The sequence below is a fragment of the Strigops habroptila genome, chromosome 9, assembly GCF_004027225.2.
Source record: "Strigops habroptila isolate Jane chromosome 9, bStrHab1.2.pri, whole genome shotgun sequence".
NCBI classification, from domain to species: Eukaryota; Metazoa; Chordata; class Aves; order Psittaciformes; family Psittacidae; genus Strigops; species Strigops habroptila.
This window is the reverse complement of record NC_044285.2, coordinates 2,258,421-2,279,145: the sequence shown is the minus strand read 5'-3', so window position 1 is coordinate 2,279,145 and position 20,725 is coordinate 2,258,421. Positions and strand designations below refer to the sequence as shown.

The following is a 20,725-nucleotide window of genomic DNA, read 5'->3' as shown; positions in this document are numbered from 1 at the left end:
CAAACGGGCATATATTGGCCATCGGTAATTGGATGTTGGAATCTAGAAACTGTCAGAGGTGGAAGGTTCTGTAACATATTCTGACGGGTATTTGACTCCCAGAATCTCTTGCTGGTTTTAAAATATTGAAGCTTAATACTTCTAGGAATGAGTACATGTGATACTTTGACTTCCTGGCAGAAAGGAAGGGGAAAGAAAGGAAATGAAAGAAGGGGCTGGATGATTCAGGATGTCCTGCTTTCCGTTTTGTGTCTTGTCCTCTGTCTTCATCCTTATTTGGTGATGGGAACTCATTGACTAGAGTAAGAAAAAGCTTATAGCATGAGGCATAGGGCTTGAAGTGTGCAGATGAGGCGTGGTGCTCACTTGCATGGCTTTCTTTTTTTTTTTTTCCCTTTTTGATTTTCCCTTCCCACTTTTTCCCTTTCCCCTGGCCAGGTAAAGGAGTGTTAGGGTATTTATGCTGAGTGTTTTAATGACAATTTCACAATGTTTTTCTCTGACAGCAGCTTTTATTTGTAGTGATTACTTTAATTACTTGCACAGGATGTCATGGTTCTCTCTAGGGCCTTCCAAATCCCCAGCTACCCTGCTGGACAATAGACACAACTTACTAAAAGATTTTTCCTGAACTTCACTTCTGCTTTTGACACTTCCTGCTGAGGAGCAGTTGTGCAGGGAGAGTGGAACCTGTGCTGCTGTTCTTGAGCTCTCTGTTGCTTCAGATCATCCAAATGAAACCAAGATGCCATTAGCCAGCTGCAGGTTTAATTTCATTCTGGTACTTCTGGAGCTGCACAGTTACACTTGTGCAAAGATTTTGCAGAGAAAAGGGGGGGGGGGGGGGAGAACAAACCAACTTGGAAGAAAATGTTAAAGAAGTACTTCTCTTCTGACTGAGCATGCTGGGGTGGTTACTGTCTTAGGAGCTAAAAGAAACAAGAACAAAACCTCGACTTTCTGTTCCTTTCAAACTTCTGACTCCTCATCCCTTTGAATGTCTGACAGTTGTTATTCTCTACATCCAAACTAGACCCAGAACGTGAAGTAGAAGCTCTGCAAAGAAGCAGGAGGGTGGGTTTCAAGATAATGCCACTTTCTGTATTATAGTAAGGGGTTTGTTCATGTGAAAAGAAGGTTACTTCATGTCATTTTCTAATTGCATCTTTACAAAAAAGCAGAGGGAAGGGTCATATTTATGAAAAAAAGTTACTTTGATATAAAATGCTGGTGAAGAGAAAGTATAACTAGTTTTATAGCTTGCTGTACATAGCAATTACATATACATAGATTTTAAATGAGATCCAAATAGATGCTTGATTGTTATTTTAAATTCAAAACAAATATCTAATTAAGTTATGTGAAGTTCTTTTGAGATGGCACAAAATGCATCTGTAGTTACATATTTCTATGTTACAGCCTTGTAATATATTTAAAGAAAAAAACAGTACTTGTATTCCTCAAAACCTATTATGTATAGGTGACATTGCATAGTGAGCTTTGAAGTGTACTGGTCTCAGGGAAGTGCATTAAAATTTATTAGCTAAAATGCCCATATCCAAAAGTGTATGTACAGAAAAAATTGATTAAACCTGTGCCTTGAGATCCTGCATTATGTTTAATGAAATAGAATGTCTTGGCATATAATGTAGCCTGTATTCACAGCCTATTTTAAAAGTGCTTACTTGAAAAAGTGAAATAAATAGTCAATACAATGTTTTGTCACAGAGCACAACAATCCAATGAGCCACCAATGAGCATTATAATGAGTTTTTTAGTTAACTTGTCTCTTGTGGAAGGATTACTGCTGCAGTTACCAATGTGTGTTAATGTTTGTCACTGCTTCAAACTTCCCATTACAGAAGAGACTTTCTGATTGCTTTTTCTGTACATCAGTTACATTTGGGTATGTCTACAAACTAACTGCTTTAAAGGCTTACTCTTTACTTTCACTGAGTAAAGACAACTTCCCTGTCTCTGGTATTAGAACTTGAACCTTCTAGAAGAACCTGGGACCTTGATTAAATACAAAAATGAAAACAATGTTTTAAATTAAGTGCCACTGACTGCGTGTGTGTGTTGTGTGTTGACATTGCAAAGGTTGTTGGGACTCAAATGTCTTATTTTCATCTGTTTGAAGAATTTTAAAATATACAAACTGTCTGTGTTTTAGCAACAACTGGTATCTCCCAGATCAAGCCTCAGCTGTGATCTCTGCTCTGGGAAAATGGGGCCAAGCACATCTCAAATGTCATATAGCTATAATACAAGGTAGAATGAACAGAATAGGATTATATTCTTGGTCAGGAGGACCAAGGACAGTATGACAGAACAATTCTGGTTTGTGTTAAATTAGATGGAAATGTAAACACAAAAGTAGACAATGGAATTTGCATCTTCCTTTAATATGCTGTAAAGAGCCAGGTCTTGGAGAGGAATTTAAGGTGGTAAAGACCCATGGGCAGGATCTTCTTAGGAAGCGTATTGCTTTCTTAAGGGTGTGGCATGAAGGGAAGTCCAAAGACAACGGTGAGCAGAAACGGATCATCAAGAACGATGCTGCTGTCACTGGTGGTGCTTAGGCCCATGCTGAGCAGTTCTGGGTTTTCTCTTTCTTTAAATGTCTTAATTATAGCACATGTGTGCCTTAGAACCATTCAAACCAGAGAGTAATGTTGCAGAAATGGGTGACTGGCAAGTTCCAGTCACAGGTTAAGAACTGCAGTATTAATTTGTCAGCTTTTTCTTATTGTTTCTGCTTGGACTGGTTTTTATTCTGTTTAAATTGCATTTAAAGAAGCTCCTGAAGAGCTGGATGACCTCTGAGTACAACTGCCTGTATTTGATAGTCAAAGAAGGATTTGGAAATCATGCAAAACTAGTTTGACCTCCACCTTATGTTACAGTTTGGGAAATAAATAGTTGCTTATTTACTCTGCATCTTGCAATTTTAATGTTTTCAGTGTCTTTCTCAAGGGAACTTCACATTGGGGTTTGTAGGAGTAAAAAGGCAGATTATCTCCCATCATCTGTAGTGTGGGTTGTGTTTTGGGTTTTTTTCTTGTTTTTAAGTTTGCACTGTAAAATGGAGTGGGGGGAACAGCATAACCAGTGGGCTGTTTCCCAGTAGACCTTCTTCCAAGAGGATTTGTCCTTCACGGAGTAATTTCTTTTCGTCAGTTTTCATGGATGTGCATTTAGAAGAAATAGAAGGAAGATTTTCGGAGTTGTTCACTTTAATGCATGCTGGGTCACTTCTGAATTTGTTCTGGAGGGTGTTTTTCCATTGTTTTTAAAGCCACAAAGTCTCTGAGGAGGGCCAAGCCCCTCTGTGGAATTCCTTTGACTTCAGGGGAGCTTTGCACCCATGTGTAGTGTTCTGGAAGATTAGGTCCTGGAATTTTATGACTGACCTGGCTGGATTGCAGTTACATTGAATAAGTATGTGGAATTACTGCAAGCTTGTAAATACTTTTAAGAAATTCAGAAACTAAATTTTCTAGTTTTGGATTAAAACATACTCAGAGCATTCTCTTTAAATGTGCATGGGCCTGGCATAGACCTTCATTGCATTACAAATAGCGTTCTAATAATTCTTAGAAGCTAATAGAACATGTGATCTGTTATAATGGTGGAAAATAACTTCTTACTTACTACTTACTTTGTTTCTGGATGCTTGTGCTGAAAAAATTTACAACTATGTGTACACAAGTAGTACAGAAATTAACACAAGTGGCAAAGTGACCTGTGCTGTCTTTACTTGATAGGCAGCTTTTACTTTACAGTTACGGGTGTAGGAGAGATTTTAAGACACTTAATACAGAGATGACAGTAAATACCAAGTCTTGTGATGTTCTTATGCTTGTATTTAAGTGTAATGACAGTAATGGAGGCATATGTATTGCAAAAAACCTAAATCAGTTTAGGAGAGTTAAATAAAAACTGGGTGTAAAAACAAATGTTGTCGTGTTGCAGTGAGATGAAAGCTGAGGGAAGTGCAGGCTGTTGTATGAATACAGCCACTTCTCCCTTTCTGTCCTTTACAGCACCAGTGCTGCAGGTAAAGTTAAAGGTGTGATTCTTACAATTAAACATGTGCAAGGTCCAGTTCCTTCTAAAGCCCTCTCCTCTCTTTGCTGTGCCTGTATCTCCCTGATGGTTTTTTGATGCTATTACTCTTTCAGAGGGTCAGATGTGTGTGCTGATCTGACCAAGAATTCACCCATCAAAGAAGCCCACATTCTGTCCTCTTGCACTTACGGCAGCATTGATAGAGCCACATGATGAGCTAAATCAGGGAAATAATCCGGCTGAAAACTTGCAGTATTTAGGTTAATTTTTAAATGGATCTGTTACCTGAATTGGTTACTTAGGAATGAATGGCTAGGGACAGAATAGGGCAGAGCCACCTCCTTTGGCAAGAGCCCAGTGACAGCACACTCGAAGTCTAAGAGATACCACTGAGAGGTTGAAATTCAGTAATTACAACAATTTGAGCAGCACATCTTTTAATTGAGTGGTCTCAGGTCTCGATCTCAAGAGGAACACATTACAGTGTTGCCTAGAATACCTTCCAGTGTTATGTAGAAGCCAGAGAAGGCTTTAAAAAAGACTGAAAAGGACAAGGTAAACCCAATATGTAGTGTAAGTATTGATTTGGCATCATGGTGTTACCCGGTCTTTGCTTTAGCAGTAGCTTAAAAACTCCCAACATGAAAATTGTGGGGAACTTACATGAGACAGGAAGTACATCAGCCCATCATTTGAGTGGCTATTGATGAAATATTTCAATGGATACAGGAGAAACGTTCTGAAATGAATGGAGGAAGGAATTTTGTGTATGGAACCTAGATGTTCCCTTTAAATGATTAAGTTCTAAATGTTCCAGTAAGAAGGTTTTTCCCCCACATTGCCTGTGTTACCCTTTTTACAGCTGCATTTGTTCTCCCATCATTGCCCTGGGGATTGACTGGGCTTTATGAAGTGTACAGATTCCACTGCCAGAACACATAAATGTCTCTTTGAAGAAGCAGCATCAGTTTCCAGCTTACTGAATTTTTGGGGAGCAGGTTCTTTCTTCCAAAAAGTTTTAAATTTATGTTTTTTAAAGGAAGCAGCACATTTTTTTTTTTCCTGAAGACTTGCTAATTGGCTGATTTCTGATTTGCTCTATGTTCAATGTTGCTTAGGCAAAATCTTGGATATACTTTGGAAGGAATGAGCACAGCATTGTGCCAGTTAGTGCCACAGGAATTGAACAACTAGGAAAAGACTAATTCACTGCTTGGTGGCTCTTTGCAAACATCTGTTGAGAAGCTGTTGTCGTCCTGAGTCTCGTCTGAAGAAGAGGAGAGTGAAGCACAACTTCTGCTTACTGACAGCTGGGGATGTACTTTTCACCAGGATTCAGTCACCCCAGCAGAAGGAAGTAGTAAGTGGTGTCTGTTATGGGGTGGCACATGGTAAAGGAGCAAGAAGAGAAGTTGCGCAGAGAAGCTGTGGCTGCCCCATCCCTGGCAGTGTTCAAGGCCAGGTTGGACACAGGGGCTTGGAGCAAACTGCTCTAGTGGAAGGTGTCCCTGCCTGTGGCAGGGGGTTGGAACTGGATGAGCTTTAACGTGTCTTCCAGCACAAACCAGTCTGGGATTCTATGATAAAAATGGAAGTAGATGGTTTTACTTTACACCCTAAGAATTAGGACAGAGGTATTCCAACAGTGTGTGATTCTTTGGATGAACAAGTATCTTCTTAAAAATCTACTTATGGGTTTTTAAAACAAACTGTTGGAACTTCCTGGCAGCTTTTCTTTCTTGGGGTGCTTTGTACAACTCAGCATTGTCCTGTGCTTTTCTAGAACCTCTTCTCCAAAGTGGTGGGAAGATGAGTCAGCAGATTTAATGTAGCTAATATAAGTTGCAGAATGCATGTTTTTAAACATTCAATCTGGATATAGATGTATGTAGATGTGTGAATATTTCTATATGTACTGCTACAGCCTATACATATATTAAGTAAAAATTACTAATTTATTCCACTAAATGGCTATACTGGCAATTGTTGTATTACACAATCCACCCATTTAAAATACAGGCAAGGAGCTAAACCTTCCATATACTGAATCCCAGTTATGTTTGGGGATTTTGGTTTTTTTTTTTTTTGTTTTCATCTCCACATTCTGGCAATTTTTTGTGCTTCTGTGCTCCTTGCTCAGCTCCTGCACAGAGTTGTTTCAGTTCTAATCCTGGCTTTTCCATAAGCCTCGTAAACTGATACTGTAACTTCATCTTTTGTATTATTGTAGTGTCTCTCCGAGGCTGTGTTGCTACCACGTCAGGGAGTTGTGAGGATCGTGTTACCATTACTACTGCACATCTTTATCCCTTGTTTTTATCATTGCATTTAACTCTTAGTTCAGAGACATAAAACAATGGAAAAGCAGAACTCATGTAAATGTGTCAGCTTATCATCAGAATTTTTTAAGTTCCATCTGTCCTCTATGTTTGTATTTTAACTATCCAATAACTAAGTTCTTTTCTCTGTCCATAAGGAAGTGTTAATTGCCCTATGGTTCATTTGTTCTGGTTGTGCGTAGTGCTGGCTAGGAAAAATCAGCGATAGGTGCATGGATATTTATGAAAGGGAGACTAAGAACTTGGATTTCTGGTTCTGGAGATTCAGCTCTTGAATTTCTTAATTTGAGACTGTAAAGTTTGTGGAAAACTTTGAATTCAATGCTGCAGCAAGTCCTGAGGAAGCCTTTTAACTGAGCAGAAAAACCCCAAACCACCAGTTGCATTGTTTAGCCACAGAGCTAACCATGTGAAAGGGTGGCTGAGGCTTGCTGGCAGCTCCGGCCACCACCCAGGATAAAGGGCTGTGAGGCCGAGTGCTGGCTGGGAACAGCTGCAAAACATCTGGCAGGAAGAGGCGTCCAGGGCATGAATCCAACATCTGTCCAGTTGTGCTGCTGCTAGCTTCTGTGGCTTTGCTCTTCGGTGAACTCTGTCTTCAATTCAGATGTTATTTGGCATGCTTTGGGTTATTTAACAAAAAATAGTCAAGATATTTAATGGGATTTTTAATGCTTATTTGCTAAAGCAAAAGAGGGGGGAAGCTTTTAAGCAGAGATTCCTGTTCATATTAAGTTGTCCTGTTGGTTGGAGACTCAGCAGGAAACTTGAAGTCCTAGCTCAGATTTTCTTCTTTCGAATACATGCCTCTCAGCTTTAGAAGAATGAGAATTCTTACACTGGATTAGTCTAGCAGGATACTGCTTTTGACAGAACAATACCTTTCTCATAGTTTTGGTTTACATACTTTTTACTAAGAAACAGATTTTAATCAAATTGCCTGTCACTGGGTAATTTTCTTCCCTGGCTGTATTAAACCTCAATATACCCCCTGCTATGTCTGTTGTGTTGTGAAAGTGGAACAGCATTTTCAGATGTTAAAATTCATGCCAGAAATGAGCAGGTGTATTGGGCAATCATATACCCACCTAAAGGTAGAGACAACTTATAAAGGACCTCTAACATGTTGCAAGGATTGAAAAGAAGCAGGAATTGGGAAATAGTCTATTTTTCCAAAGCAAGACTCCATTGCACTTGTAACGAGTTTGGATCTTTTGCATTGTTGTTTTAACTGCAGGTTTTATGAGTCTGCTGGAGTTAGCTCAGACATAGACACCTGTGCAGTAAGCTATGAGACTACTGTAATCACTTCTACCTTCCACGTTAATCTGTGAACTCTTCTTTGTTAAAGGCAAAGCTAAATAAAAAATAGTCTTATTGGGTTTGGCACAGTCACATGAAATAGTAGTCTGTCTTTTCAAAACCACAGAATGTCTTCATGTTCCTAATGCTTTATTTCAGCTCCCTGATTGAGGTTGTTCATGGAAATTATGTAGTGAACTGCCTACTTTCTTCTCTAAACTGACAGCTGTGTAGGCTTGGGGAAAGCATTACTGTCACTGTTCTGGAAAACAACCCCCAAGCCTGTATCCTCATGTGACAGGAGATCTGAAACTGAACGTACTTCTTGATGCTTTCACTCATGCTAATTGTTCAGCTTGCAAAACTGATAGTAATAACTTTGAACAACTATTTGACAAATTACTGTTAAAGACTCTGTCAGACTTTCTTCCTCTACCACCTTTTTTTCTTCCCTCTAAAGCAGACTTCAGGGTTGAGTACAGCTTTAATGTAGTTTTTAGGGTTGAGTATATGATTAACTTATCACTCATGTGAATTAAAAATTCTCAAGGATTTGGAGTATTATTAATATGAGTTAGAATAAGGATTTATTTTTCTGGTTTTGTTCTCACATGAAGTACTAGCAGATTAAAGGCAACATTTCTCTCCTTACTGGTTCAAAGAGCAAGTTAATGCATCTCTTCCAGGAGTGCTTTCTTCAAGTGCTGGGGTGGCTGCCCCCAAAAGCATGAGCTGAGAGGTCTCTTCTTGCCTTCTGCCCATCTTTGTGGGCAGGGTGAGAGTCCTCTGCAGACTCTGCTACTCCTCCCTGCCCAAACTGTGTGTAGGATATACAGGTTTGCTCAGTATCTGCTAACACACGAACTGTGTGTTAGCACCTGCGGTTAACACCCTGCGGTGCCCAGCTGTGTGTGATATGCCCATGTTTACACTGGCTATAAGTCATGGGGGTTTTAGTCGTGAAAAAGAAAGTCTGAAAATACCTTCAACCAAACCTTAAGGGAACAGTGCGACAGGCTCAAAAAGTGACCTGGTAAGAGTGATGGGCTTTGTGACATATCTTGGTCTTATCCACAAACTCCTGAATGTGCATGTCTGGGAAGCAGAGGAGCGAACATTTCATCTAGCAGCAGCTAGAGGTGTTGCTGTGCTCTTTTTTTTTGTTGCCACCCAGTTTTTCTTCTAAGCATCTGCTTTTAGCCATTCTCAGGAGGTGAGATACTGGGATGGGCGAGCCCATTCTGAAGGTCTTAGGTGAGCTTCTTTACAGGTGAGGTGGCACTGAGTCTGAAAAGCTCCCAGTATCCCACGCTGAGATTTTCCTCAGAAAACCTTTCTCACCTCCAGGATATTCCACAAACTGGCTGTGGAAGGCGTGGATGTGGGTCCCCCCCGGATGTCAGGTTGCCGTTGTCTTCTGGCTTCTAAAATGGGGATTTTTGCAAAGTCTAAACTAATATTAATAGAAGTGAAGTTTCTCCACACACATCAGAGGGTGGTGGTTGTGTGGGGAGGCGGGTTGTGCTTGTGTGCATCTGGTTGGAGGCTGCACTCGTAAGTTCTGTTCTGCATTCTTTTTAAACTTCTGAGGTTAGGGAAGTGCCACATGACTGGGAGGAGGACACTGCACTGTCAGCAAACTTCTTTGAGTGCAAAAAGGAAGAAGTAATGTTGACTCAACAGGAAGGATCATACCTGATCAAGAGCAAGTGGAGAACCTCTGGAGCACCTGGTGCTGCACTTGGAAGCAAACAGCCCACTCCCCAAAATCTTGCCCTGGGTGTATATTCTAACTTTCCATCTAGTCTAAAAGAGAGAGATCTTATAATAGTATCTGAAGTCCAACACTTAAGACACTACACTTTGTACAGTGGTGTTGTCTGCTACCTCTAGAGCATATTTATCCATTTCTGCTACCTGAGTAAGAATATATTTATAGATAGTGCTCTGAAATTACACTGTTTCTTTAATGAATGGAGAAACCAGCACTGACCTCCCTGTGGCTTCATTCAGATGATCACATTATGAAAGCTAAATTCTTTCCCTAGTGCAGTATGTTTAATATGTGCTTGGCTTTAAAACAGATAGCAATAAATTAAGTGATAACCTATTGCTTTAGAGTAGTGCTTGGAGCAGTGAAGCACTGAGGTGATTTGATGGAGCTCTGGCAGAGGCAGAGTGCTCTGACAGTGAAGAAAACAACTCCAAGACTGCAGCAGGTAATGGTGATGAATTTTAATAGGAATCTTTTTGTCTCTGAATTAAAGTTTTATATAAGATTAAGTAACTACTAGTGCTCCTTCTGGAGGCAGACGTTAGCACACCAGCATGCTGCTACTTTTAGCTAGCAAAGCTTCCTTAATGTTTTCATGGTGTCCTAGTGATCATAGAATCATAGAATGGTTCAGGTTGGAAGAGACCGTAAAGATCAGTGCTGAACTGACTTGAGCCTTCCCTCTTTATTTCAAATGTGTCAGTTTAGTTTCATTTGTAATACTTCATATGCAAACATTTACTTATCTACCTGTTCCTGTATGTGCTTTGCACTGCACCTTGGCTGTGATGCTTTTATATGGTGAGGATCCTCATAGTTACCTGTCAGGGGATAGTATTCTTACAGTAGTTCAAGTTAAAAACTGAAACTACTGGAGTCCTGCCTTCTAAAACATGGAGTGTAGATTGCCACCACCAATTCTGATGACACAAATACTCTTTTTAATTATTTATCTGTTTACATTTAAATTGATTAATATTTAGTGCTTCAAGCAAAGGACCAGAATGAAAAAGAACTCGATTCTGTCCTGATGTGTCATTCAATTATCATAAAACTACACTGGAGATGTTACGTCTAGTTACCTTCTGAATAGTAATTCTGACAATGCATTTGTTGGGTTAGTATCTTCAGATTAATTAGCTTAAGAGTTAGAGAATTGCTCCTGAAAAATCCAAGTGACATCTGAAAGCTTAATTGCTCTCATTGTCTTACTCATCACTGCATGTAATGAAGGTTTTACCATTAGAGCTTGGAACATTCTGGTGATTCTGCTTTCTGGTTTGCATTTTGGAAACTGGATTTCAAAAACATCTCTTTCTTAATGGTTAATCTTTAAATGGAGTCTGTAAGTTAGAGTGACTTGAATGTTCCTGTAAGCCAGGCTTATCTACCCAGGGAGATTTCTCTTGGTGAATACTCTAGGATATTAGTTGTACGATTATATTCCAGTATGATTATACTGGTGTGAAGCATGGTATGAGGACAGAAATAAGAGTGTATTTCTCTTTGTAGCATAGCCTGAAAATGAAGTATCTGCAACAGAATGAAATTATTGTTACACTAAGATAGAGACAGTTAATATCTGTCACACAGTAGTGTGACTAAGGTAGAGTAAGTACATCCATATTTACTATGTGAGACTGTTTTGTGGTCTTGAGCAGCAGTGCCCAGGGTGAGTGTTTTGTGAAACTTGCTCACAAGTGTTGCCTGATAATATTATGCGTGGACTGTTAAAATATCAAAATAACAGACTGAACAGAATTCCCCGTAACATCAAAGGTCTCATTCCATTTCCTCTACTTAACTCTTCTAAGCATTATCACTTCCTAAGTTAGCTTGACAATTACATCCTGTCTGACATACTTAAACTGATAAATGAAGTAGGAGTGCGTCACTGCTTAAACTTTCAGAGTGATTGTGTAGTAAGTAAGAGCTGTGAATATTTATATCACTTTTATTTGCCTTGATTAAACCTTCCATACAGTCAAACCAAGATTGTTATCCTGCCTGAAGTGCAGGCTTTCCAGTGAATGAGGTGAGGGTTTCATCCTATAATTCCCTTTCTCTGTCAAGTCTCTGGCTTATTTGTCCTTGCTTCTTGGAGAATCAGTCTTGTCTTCTCAAGTGACCAGCACCTTACTGGGCATGCAGAGAATGTCTCTTGTACAGTGTGGTTTGAAAGCGGACATTTTATGAAGTGAGGAATAGAAATAGTTTTCTTGATTGTTGGTGGAATTTATATCTTTAATGGAAAATAGTTTAGGCTCTGAAGAAGTAGATTCTGTTCCTCAAGTCTTTCATCCTAGCAACACTGTATTCCCTGGGAACATTGCATTAAATTTGGCTAAGCAAAATAGGTATTTGCTGGTAAATACTTATTCTTGCAGCAACTTATTATTGCAGTTGGAAGCAGGGAACTTTAAGTGAACTTTTAAGGTGCCATACTATTGGAATGAAAGGTTTCCGTAGGATCTGAGGTGAAGGTATTAAAAAAAGAATCTTCCTGAGAAACTGAACTTGTGTCTGTAGCCCTGAATTTAGCTACTGTTTAAAGTTTGAATTTCTATTTTGTATTGTCTGATGATGTTAAACAATGATGTTAACATCATTGCCTAATGATGTTAAACCATCTACTACATTTCTAGTAGATTTGCCCTTCAACAAAAGAAAAAGTGAGCTTAAAACCTTTGGACTGTTTCTTCTCCGCGGTTAAACCAACTTCTGTTTCCAGTGGCTGTGTTCTTAATGCATGTTTGTCTGGTTCTGCTTGATAACTGATACCTAAATAAGAACCTTCAGAATGGATTATTAGTTATATAGTCTTGAGAAAATGAGTAGATAAAACATATAGACAAACTGTAGGAAATTACAACACAATCCTTGAAAATGTGAAACTAAAAATAGCGTGATGTGCTGTGATTCATGAGAGCTCAGGTCATCAATGCTGAGTCATGAAGCCACTCCTGTAGGTAGTGAAACTTAACGTGCATGGATCTGAACAGAACCACAAAGGTGGGGAAACTGGATATCATCTGTTCATGCTTATGTCATTGTTTTGTCTGGAATGAAATACTGTTTACTTAAATCAGAGTTCCAATAATGTGTGTCTGATGTGGATGACTGTACAAGTCAGGTCTTTTGAGATAATGTATATGGGTGCAAAAGTGTCCTGGATTTAATCTGACCTCAATGCTCTATTGCTCTTCCTCTTGCAACACTGCTGGGTAAGCTCAAACAGTTTAATAACTGAACTGCTCTTTTTCTGTTGATACAGGACAAATTTGGAAGCACTTCAGAAGAAGCTGGAAGAACTAGAGTTGGATGAGCAGCAACGAAAGCGCCTTGAAGCTTTCCTAACCCAGAAACAAAAAGTCGGAGAGCTGAAAGATGATGACTTTGAGAAGATCAGTGAGCTGGGAGCAGGGAATGGTGGTGTGGTCTTCAAAGTGTCTCACAAACCTTCTGGTCTCATAATGGCAAGAAAGGTGAGTGCCTCAAGAATAGAAACTTAGGGATGATTTTTATGAAGGAGGTTGTCTCTGATCAAATACAGTTACTTGACTTAGAGAACTAAGTGGTGTTGACACATGAAAATTAATGTCAATTTCATGAAACACATCAACTTCTCTGAAAGTAGCAAAAGTTGCACTTGCTTATCCTAAACTTTCCAGGTTTTCAGGAATAGCGTCCCATATGTTTACAATGAAAGGCTAGGCATTCATTCCCCCTTTTTTCTTTTCCTTTTTATTCCCCATTCTGACAAATACAGTCTTTTCAGCTGGGTATATACCTTTCAAATATAATGTGGTAGACTCAGTAATGAGTAGAAGGCCTAAAAGAAGTTACTGGAAGGCATGAATGAGGGGAAAGTGACAATATCCTGTATTCTGGGCCATGAGTTTAGAGGAATGGGAAAGATATCTCCTGTCTGAGATTTTTGTTCACAGCTGCAGACCAGGAAAGGGCATCTGGATGACACAGGAAATAGTGAACTCAAAAAACAAGAGTGAGGGAATGCACTGGGGTACAGTGACATCTCCTGGTTTATAGTTTCATCATGGGGTGCAGGTGGCATCTGCGCAAAAAGGTACTTGTCCTTCTGGCAAGAGTATTGTTCCATGATTCAGCTTTATGCTTTACAGCCAGTAGCAGTTGTGACCTAGTTGGTAAGAGAACAGATTATTTTTCTAGCTGCAATAGCTTGATGTTTTAATCCTTATTTTGTTTATATGAGAGCTTTCACTTTCTCTCAGTATCCCTGGGAACCAAATACAGTAAGGGAAATGCATCTCTGGTACTTTCTTTGGGTACCTCATACCTTATCCTTCCTGGAGTGAAGTTCCTTGCACAGGTAGCACTTCTTAGGAGGCAGCATGTTGGGACACAGGCTGTTGTACTGCAGTGGGTGAGATGGCAGGCAGGCTACTGTGCTTCAGGAGAAACATAACCTAGCTGTTGAGTAGGATAAAGGCCAGGTCACCCTCAAATCCCAGATCCTGTTGTCATATTACTGAAAATTTCCAATTTTTTTTTTTTTTTTTACTGAGAAGTTGAAAGACTTCAGGTATTCATTTTTGTGAGTAGCACACTGTCATCTTCAGCAAAACTAAAGGAAAATATGGATGTACTGATTTTAAAAATAAAAACCTAACAGTTTGGAGAGAAGCAAATAAAAATGCCCACTTTTAAGGTGTGAGAATTTCAAAATATACAAATCATAGAGGTTTTCTTGAACTAAATCAATTGAATTGATTTTTTTGCCCACATACTGTGGGTTTAACAGGAAATTCATTAATATTTGGTGCAACGGAGATGTTTGTTGAACTGCAATCTTTCTTTCCTATATTGACTAAAATTTGACTTCCATAATGTCTCTAAATCTTTCCCTTTCACAAAAGAAATAAACCTCTTGGATTGAATGAGAGAAACCATCTAGTGGAACAAAGTATTGTATGTAGTCTTCTCTTTAGATTTAGATTCATTTTGGGGAGCCTTTAATTTGAGGTTCAGCTCATTCCTTCCACTAATGTTTTACAAACACTTGTGCAGATATTTTTCAGCAGCTGCTTCTGAGTCAGTATGTCTTTGACACATTTCCTTTAGGCATTTGTTCATGGCTTTTCCATAGAACAAAACCCAAGTGAAGAAAATGTGCTGGAACAAAAAGTTTGATAGAGAAGTCTTTTGTGAAAAGAAGAGATGGAAATCCCACCTTCTCGTGCTGTATTGTAGTGTTTTCTTTTCCCTTTGCCACTAAGAGATTAAGATGGGTTATTTTACAGTTAAGTCATAGAATAGTTCTGGTTGGAAGTGGCTTCAGAAGGTCCAGTCTCCTGCTCAAAGTAGTCACCTGTGGGATCAGAGCAGGCTGCTCAGGGCCTTATCCAGCTGGGTATTGAAAACTCTCTCTGAACAACCTGGTCCTTCTGAATAGCACTTTACCACTAAGAAAATAGTAAAGAGTGGCTTGTTTTACAGTTAATTCATCTAGAGATCAAGCCAGCTATTCGAAACCAGATCATCCGGGAGCTGCAAGTCCTACACGAGTGCAACTCTCCATACATAGTGGGCTTTTATGGAGCTTTCTACAGTGATGGAGAAATCAGCATTTGCATGGAACACATGGTAAGTACATATGAATCTGTCTTAGCTTGAAGCTATTAGCAGACCATTAATGCAAAACCTGAGTGTCAAAAGGACTTAAGTTAACAAAGTATATGACCCACCCCTGGCAGTGTTCAAGGCCAGGTTGGACGGGGCTTGGAGCAACCTGCTCTAGCTAATCTTATTAAGATGAAACCATATTTTGTCTCCTTTTTCTTAAGTTTTACAGAAAATACAAACAAAGATCATTGCCCAGGAAGTGAACAAGCCCAGAAGGATCTTACACAACTGTTTTTAATGCCAAAAATACTTTTGACTGTGTTTAATTCTAATAGAAAAGTACAGCTTCTTCTCGACAGCTGTTTGCCTTTCTCCAACCATATGGAGCCAAACACTAAAAGGGATTTTCTGTAATTAAAGGTCAGGCAAATTTTGTGCCTCACTCGCTCAGTAGAGGATGTTTTTAACAATATGAAATACAATAAATCTGAAGACTTTTTTATTTCCCTAAAAACACTGCTGCTTTGGAGAGAAACCTCCTTTTTTCTGGAAAGTGCATGTGGTTTTTTTAATGCTTCTCTGGCCTTCTCTGACTGAAATGTTTAGAAGGAATCGATGGTTGCTTAGGAACAGTGCTCATGATCCAGTTTTTAAGCATGTGCTCACCCAATAGAAGGTGTGCATACCCCAAAATACAAGTGACTATTGGGAATTACAAAGAAGTTAATGTCTCAGAATGGAAAGGAATAGTGGAAAATAGGAAAATAGATATTAAAAATGACTGACTGGGCATTGTTTCAGAATACATGTAATAAATGTCACAAATGTGCACATCTGCAATGCTAAAAGAGCAGTATGCATGTTAATACGTGCCGAGAGAGATGGTGGTGGTACGTAATTACACATAGAAATAAAAGGCCTAAAGAATCTCAATTAATTTGTCAATGAGAAAATTAACAGGAGCAATGAGGGTTTGCAAGTTCCTAAGCAGGGTATGATGTATCTGACAGGTGTCTCTTCAGTTGAGGAGAAGGCAGGATGAGATCTGGTGTTTCAGTGCTGAATTTGGTCAAAGACTGGATACAAGATTTTACACTGAGAACAACAGATCAATAAGCTCTGCAATAGAAAGAGAAGGTGGATTATTTAAATGGGAGTCTTAAGCCATTAAACTGTTGGCTTAATGTAGCTCATCAGTTGGAAGCTTTTGGTCTCCTTTTGGATGAACAATGATCTGAGAATCTCCATTGCCTTTTTTGTTCGTACCTTTCAATTACTGCCAGTCAAAATCCTTATTTTTAGCAGTGAGTTACAAAACACAAGTATGAATATGAACAAGAAGTTGGAGGTGGGAAAGGCACAGAACTTCAAGATTTGAGTGTTTGATATTTTTAGGTACATAAATTCAAAATCAATGCATAACTTTTTTTAGCAGCAGGTATTTAACAGGCAAAAGTGTTGGAGTCTGCTCCTGGAAGACGGCTTCAGCCAATAATAGGCTATCGAATTGGATTCAGCCTCTTCCAGGAGTGGAGCTAGTCCTTGGGGAGGGCAAGAATGGGCTTTTACCTGTATGAAATATTTCTTAATCTGCTGGTGTCTGTCCGGACACAGCTGTCCAGAAATGCAGACTGGTTATACAAGAAATGTATATCAATCTTTTTTTCCTGTTGGTGTATTTTTAACCAAGTGTGGTGTACGTGGGTGTATTTTTTACAAAAATACATGATCAAATAAGTATTTCTCTACTCTCCTCTCAAGAGCTTTAGATTTTAGTTCTCAAATAATGAAACTTTGCATTTTAGCTTTTCTCTTTACTTGTGTAAATGGATAGGTTAAGGCAGAAGGCAGTTACTTTCTCAAGGTGGATTTTTGCCTTGAGTGCTGGGAGATATCAAATGCTGATCTGGACAACAGGATGATGTTTTGCAATTAGAGAAATAGCCTTCTCTTTTCTCCTTTGATTGTATATTCTTTGTTCTAGAGAATCCAGAACTTATGTTGTTGAATCAGTTGCTAAAAATAAATAGCTTTTTTCTTTTACATTTTTCCTTCTCCAAAGCTCTTAGCAACAGTGGAATATATTTGACTTTGCTGGGGGTGTGTGTGCATGCAGTCAGTTTATTTAACCTAATATGATTAGTGAGGCTGTTACTTACCACGAAACATCAAAATCATCTCTTCCTGTTTTGGTTCTTTGAGAGCCAAATCAACTCCCCATCCTTGGAAGTTGACAGGGTCACCTTGGATATGCAGAACTAAGAGGCCAACCTTCCCTGTGTAGTATCTCCTCTGGGAGATGAGGAGAACAGGGATCTGGGCTCAGTTATGATCATAGGGTGCCACTAGCACACATTCTGTTCAGGAAGAGAACTCTGTCTTTTCCAGTGTGACTCGTTTTCATCCCTGTAATCGGGATCATAAGATCTCCTGTGGTGTTTCAGTCTTCATTCTGTCTTTGGATGGGGTTAGAATATCATGGGATGGCTGTGACAAGAAAAAAAGGCATGTTATTGGTTTGGACTGAAAGTTACAGGAATCTATAACACTCCAAACACTTGGTTGACGGCTGTTTGTGGACTGTACTTAAGATCCAAACCATGGAAATCCTGGTATGGAAGATAATTGTGTGGAGTGTTTATTTGAGTGGATGTTGTTACTGGCCAAATGTTTGTTTAAAATAAACATGAAACTGACTAATTCCTATGGAGTGATTTATTGTCTTCAGATATGCACCATAACAATGTTAAGTCAAACATGAAAAGCAACACTTTCTTTCTTACCATACTTAGGTTTCAGTCCTGCTTTAGAGTAATTTGATTAAATCTTGACTATTCAAACATCTATTATTAGGATGGTGGCTCCTTGGATCAAGTACTGAAAAAGGCTGGAAGAATTCCCGAGCAGATACTGGGCAAAGTTAGCATTGCGGTGAGTGTGTTCGTTGCTCTCAAAGGCTGGAAGTGGGTACATCCGTGTCTCAGCAGCTTCCTGGATCTGGCATTCCCACACCACTTCAGGGCTGGAGGATGTGGGAGGGGGAAATACTACCAGTTTTTTACCTGTTTCTTCTAAAACATGGTTTTTGTACATGTCATCATTTGGTAGCTCAGGGCATTGGAGTGAGTAACACGTTCTGTTGTATTTGCTTTGATTTTCTGCTTTTGTATCAGCTGATGCTTCTGGGTAAGAACAGAATCAACACTCAAAAGATTTTGAACTTTACCTTCTCATACCTATTGTGCAACAACCTCTGTATGCAGGACTAATAGTGAGGGGCTGGTTGACTGTTTGTCCAGTCTGATATGGAGGTACTAGGTAAATCAGAATATTGATTTGCAGTGATTACATGTTGGGATTTCTGTTACATTGCATTCAGTTGGAGGTCTTGTACAGACACAGCATGCAGTTATCTCCTGCTCTGTAAATTAATTTTTTCTTTGTCTTTAGGTAATAAAAGGACTCACATATCTGAGAGAAAAGCATAAAATAATGCACAGAGGTGAGAATTTTACATTGTAACTTTTCTTGAATATAATTTTTATTCAGGTTAATATGTACTTTTTCTGTGATTGGTTCTTTATAGTTCAATGTGACTTTGGTTCAGAGGGTTTTTCTTGGGTGGTGTATCCAGATATCTTACAGTAACTATCATGTACCTTCAGCTTCTGAGGTCTTACTGCAGTTTATCTGCATTTATAACAGAATTTGTCAGTGTGTGAAACTGCTCACTGCCAGAGTGATTTGGCCAGTGGGAGTATGTGCTAGAGCTGGGAATCTTGATACCAGAAGTACTCCCTTTGCAGTGAAGATAGGAATATTTTGAAGGACCTGGGTGATTGTATTTCCCTTAAGTACCAGATAGTCTTCCTCCATCTTCTTGGAAGAGACTTTTTCAACACAAAGTACATGATAAACTTCTAGGTAAGCATAGACAGGTACAGAAGCAGAATATGCAGTCTTAGACAGTGCTGTACACTGAGGAAGCCCTCAAACATTTCTTCCTCCAACAGTGGCACTTGGGCCAAGTTGCCTGTTGCACAGTGTAGCTGCAGTGAAGATACACCCCGGCTAGTGTAGCTGTGGGCAGTATCTTAGAAATGTCAGTGCTTGAAATGAGGCAGCATGTATGGAGGTCAGCTCTTCAGGTAGTTTCCATTCCTGTACTCGGTTAAAGAGAAGCAGAAGACAGCTGAGATACCTGTGAATGGGATTGCTAATGGCATAACTAACTATGAAGAAAACTACTATTAAAAAGCAGTGTCCCACTGTATCCATTTCGTCATTACAACTTCTAGTCTTTTGATAGTAACAGATCTATTAACTATGACGACAGAATCTTTGGAGAGGATCGAAACCTCTGGTCTAAAATTAATTTGACAGTTCAACACTCATTATTGCCATTCAAAGTTCTAAAAGAAAGTCCTTATTCCCAGTAGCTGCCTTACATTCACACGCTGTTTACAGACATCTGTCATGCAGAATTGCATCTCTCTTTATGCTTAAATGATTTTAAAGCCACGGTGAAGCTATGTAAAGTGAGCGTTGCTTCTACACTCCTGGGGGGTCCTTAGTTACTTTACTGAAAAATAAATGCACTGCCTTATTTTCACCTTATAGTTGCCCTTCTTAAAATCCAGCTCTTCAGACTGCTGCATTTTCCATTAAACAAAAAAAGCACTTGATATAGTAAAGTACTAAGTTCCATTATTCCTAATGTGAGTGTAAACTGATGACTGGAGATGGAATATTTCATGTTTCTGTTTGAATGGCACCACTCACGGCAGTGATCAGGCAATGTGTATAAACCATGCCAGCTGCTCAGGGAGTTTTGTACCATATGAAATCAATCTTCAGATTATAAAAATATCTTCATCAGACACTAATACGTGTCTGAGTTTACATTTGTTGGCCAGGCAGAGAAGAGTAATTAGCAATCTCAGCTTATACAGTCTGTTGTAGGATCACCTTACACATGATTAGATGGTGTTTCTTTTAGCAATCAAATATAGCTCTTCTGGAGAAAGGAGGCTGGAGGTAAGCTCTGTAAAGATTTCTCATGACAGTTACAGAGTCATTTGTCTCTGTTTAGAGCATAAGGGAGACTCCTGGGAAAGAAACCATCTTATTTTAGGGCATACTGGAAGAACCTTGTAGTTTCTCAGTTAAGCCACAGCAGTGGTTTGTTATGTTGGTTGCTTGGGGGGGGGGGTAAAGTTGCTCTTGCTCACCTGGGTGCTGACACAGCAATTTTTTTTAATTTTTAATTTCCAGTTTTACAATTTACAGTCTGTAAATCTGATAAATCCAAAACAACCCCCTCCTGATCTTGTTTAAGTGCAGTTTAACCTCACAGTATTGGCTACATCAGAATACTTTAACTGCATAGACCAGCCTAAGTTCCTCTTCTAAATTGGTTCCAATGGACTGAATGTGCCTTGCAGTGTAGAATTCCATGTACAACTGGCAATTGTTATTTTTCCAACTCAGTTTCCATGCTGAGTGTTCCAACAGCATCAGGAATATATGACCTTGCTCACTTTATGCAGAAGCTCTCATTGAAATGTGAGATGTCTGATAAAGTGGGAGCTAAAATGACGTTTTGGAAGCTGGTTGTGGCTAGTGCTAGCAGAGA

At 39.2% G+C, this 20,725-nt stretch overlaps 1 protein-coding gene across 1 annotated transcript in view; it reads left to right on the top strand.

Annotated features, from left to right (window-relative positions):
• Positions 1 to 20,725, top strand: part of MAP2K1 (mitogen-activated protein kinase kinase 1) — a 33,683-nt gene that overhangs the window by 2,865 nt on the left and 10,093 nt on the right. Inside the window, exons 2-5 of the mRNA XM_030497199.1 lie at positions 12,761 to 12,971; positions 14,965 to 15,111; positions 17,944 to 18,021; positions 18,541 to 18,592. Of these exons, the coding sequence (XP_030353059.1) occupies positions 12,761 to 12,971; positions 14,965 to 15,111; positions 17,944 to 18,021; positions 18,541 to 18,592 (488 nt within the window). The remainder of the gene's footprint in view (positions 1 to 12,760; positions 12,972 to 14,964; positions 15,112 to 17,943; positions 18,022 to 18,540; positions 18,593 to 20,725) is intronic.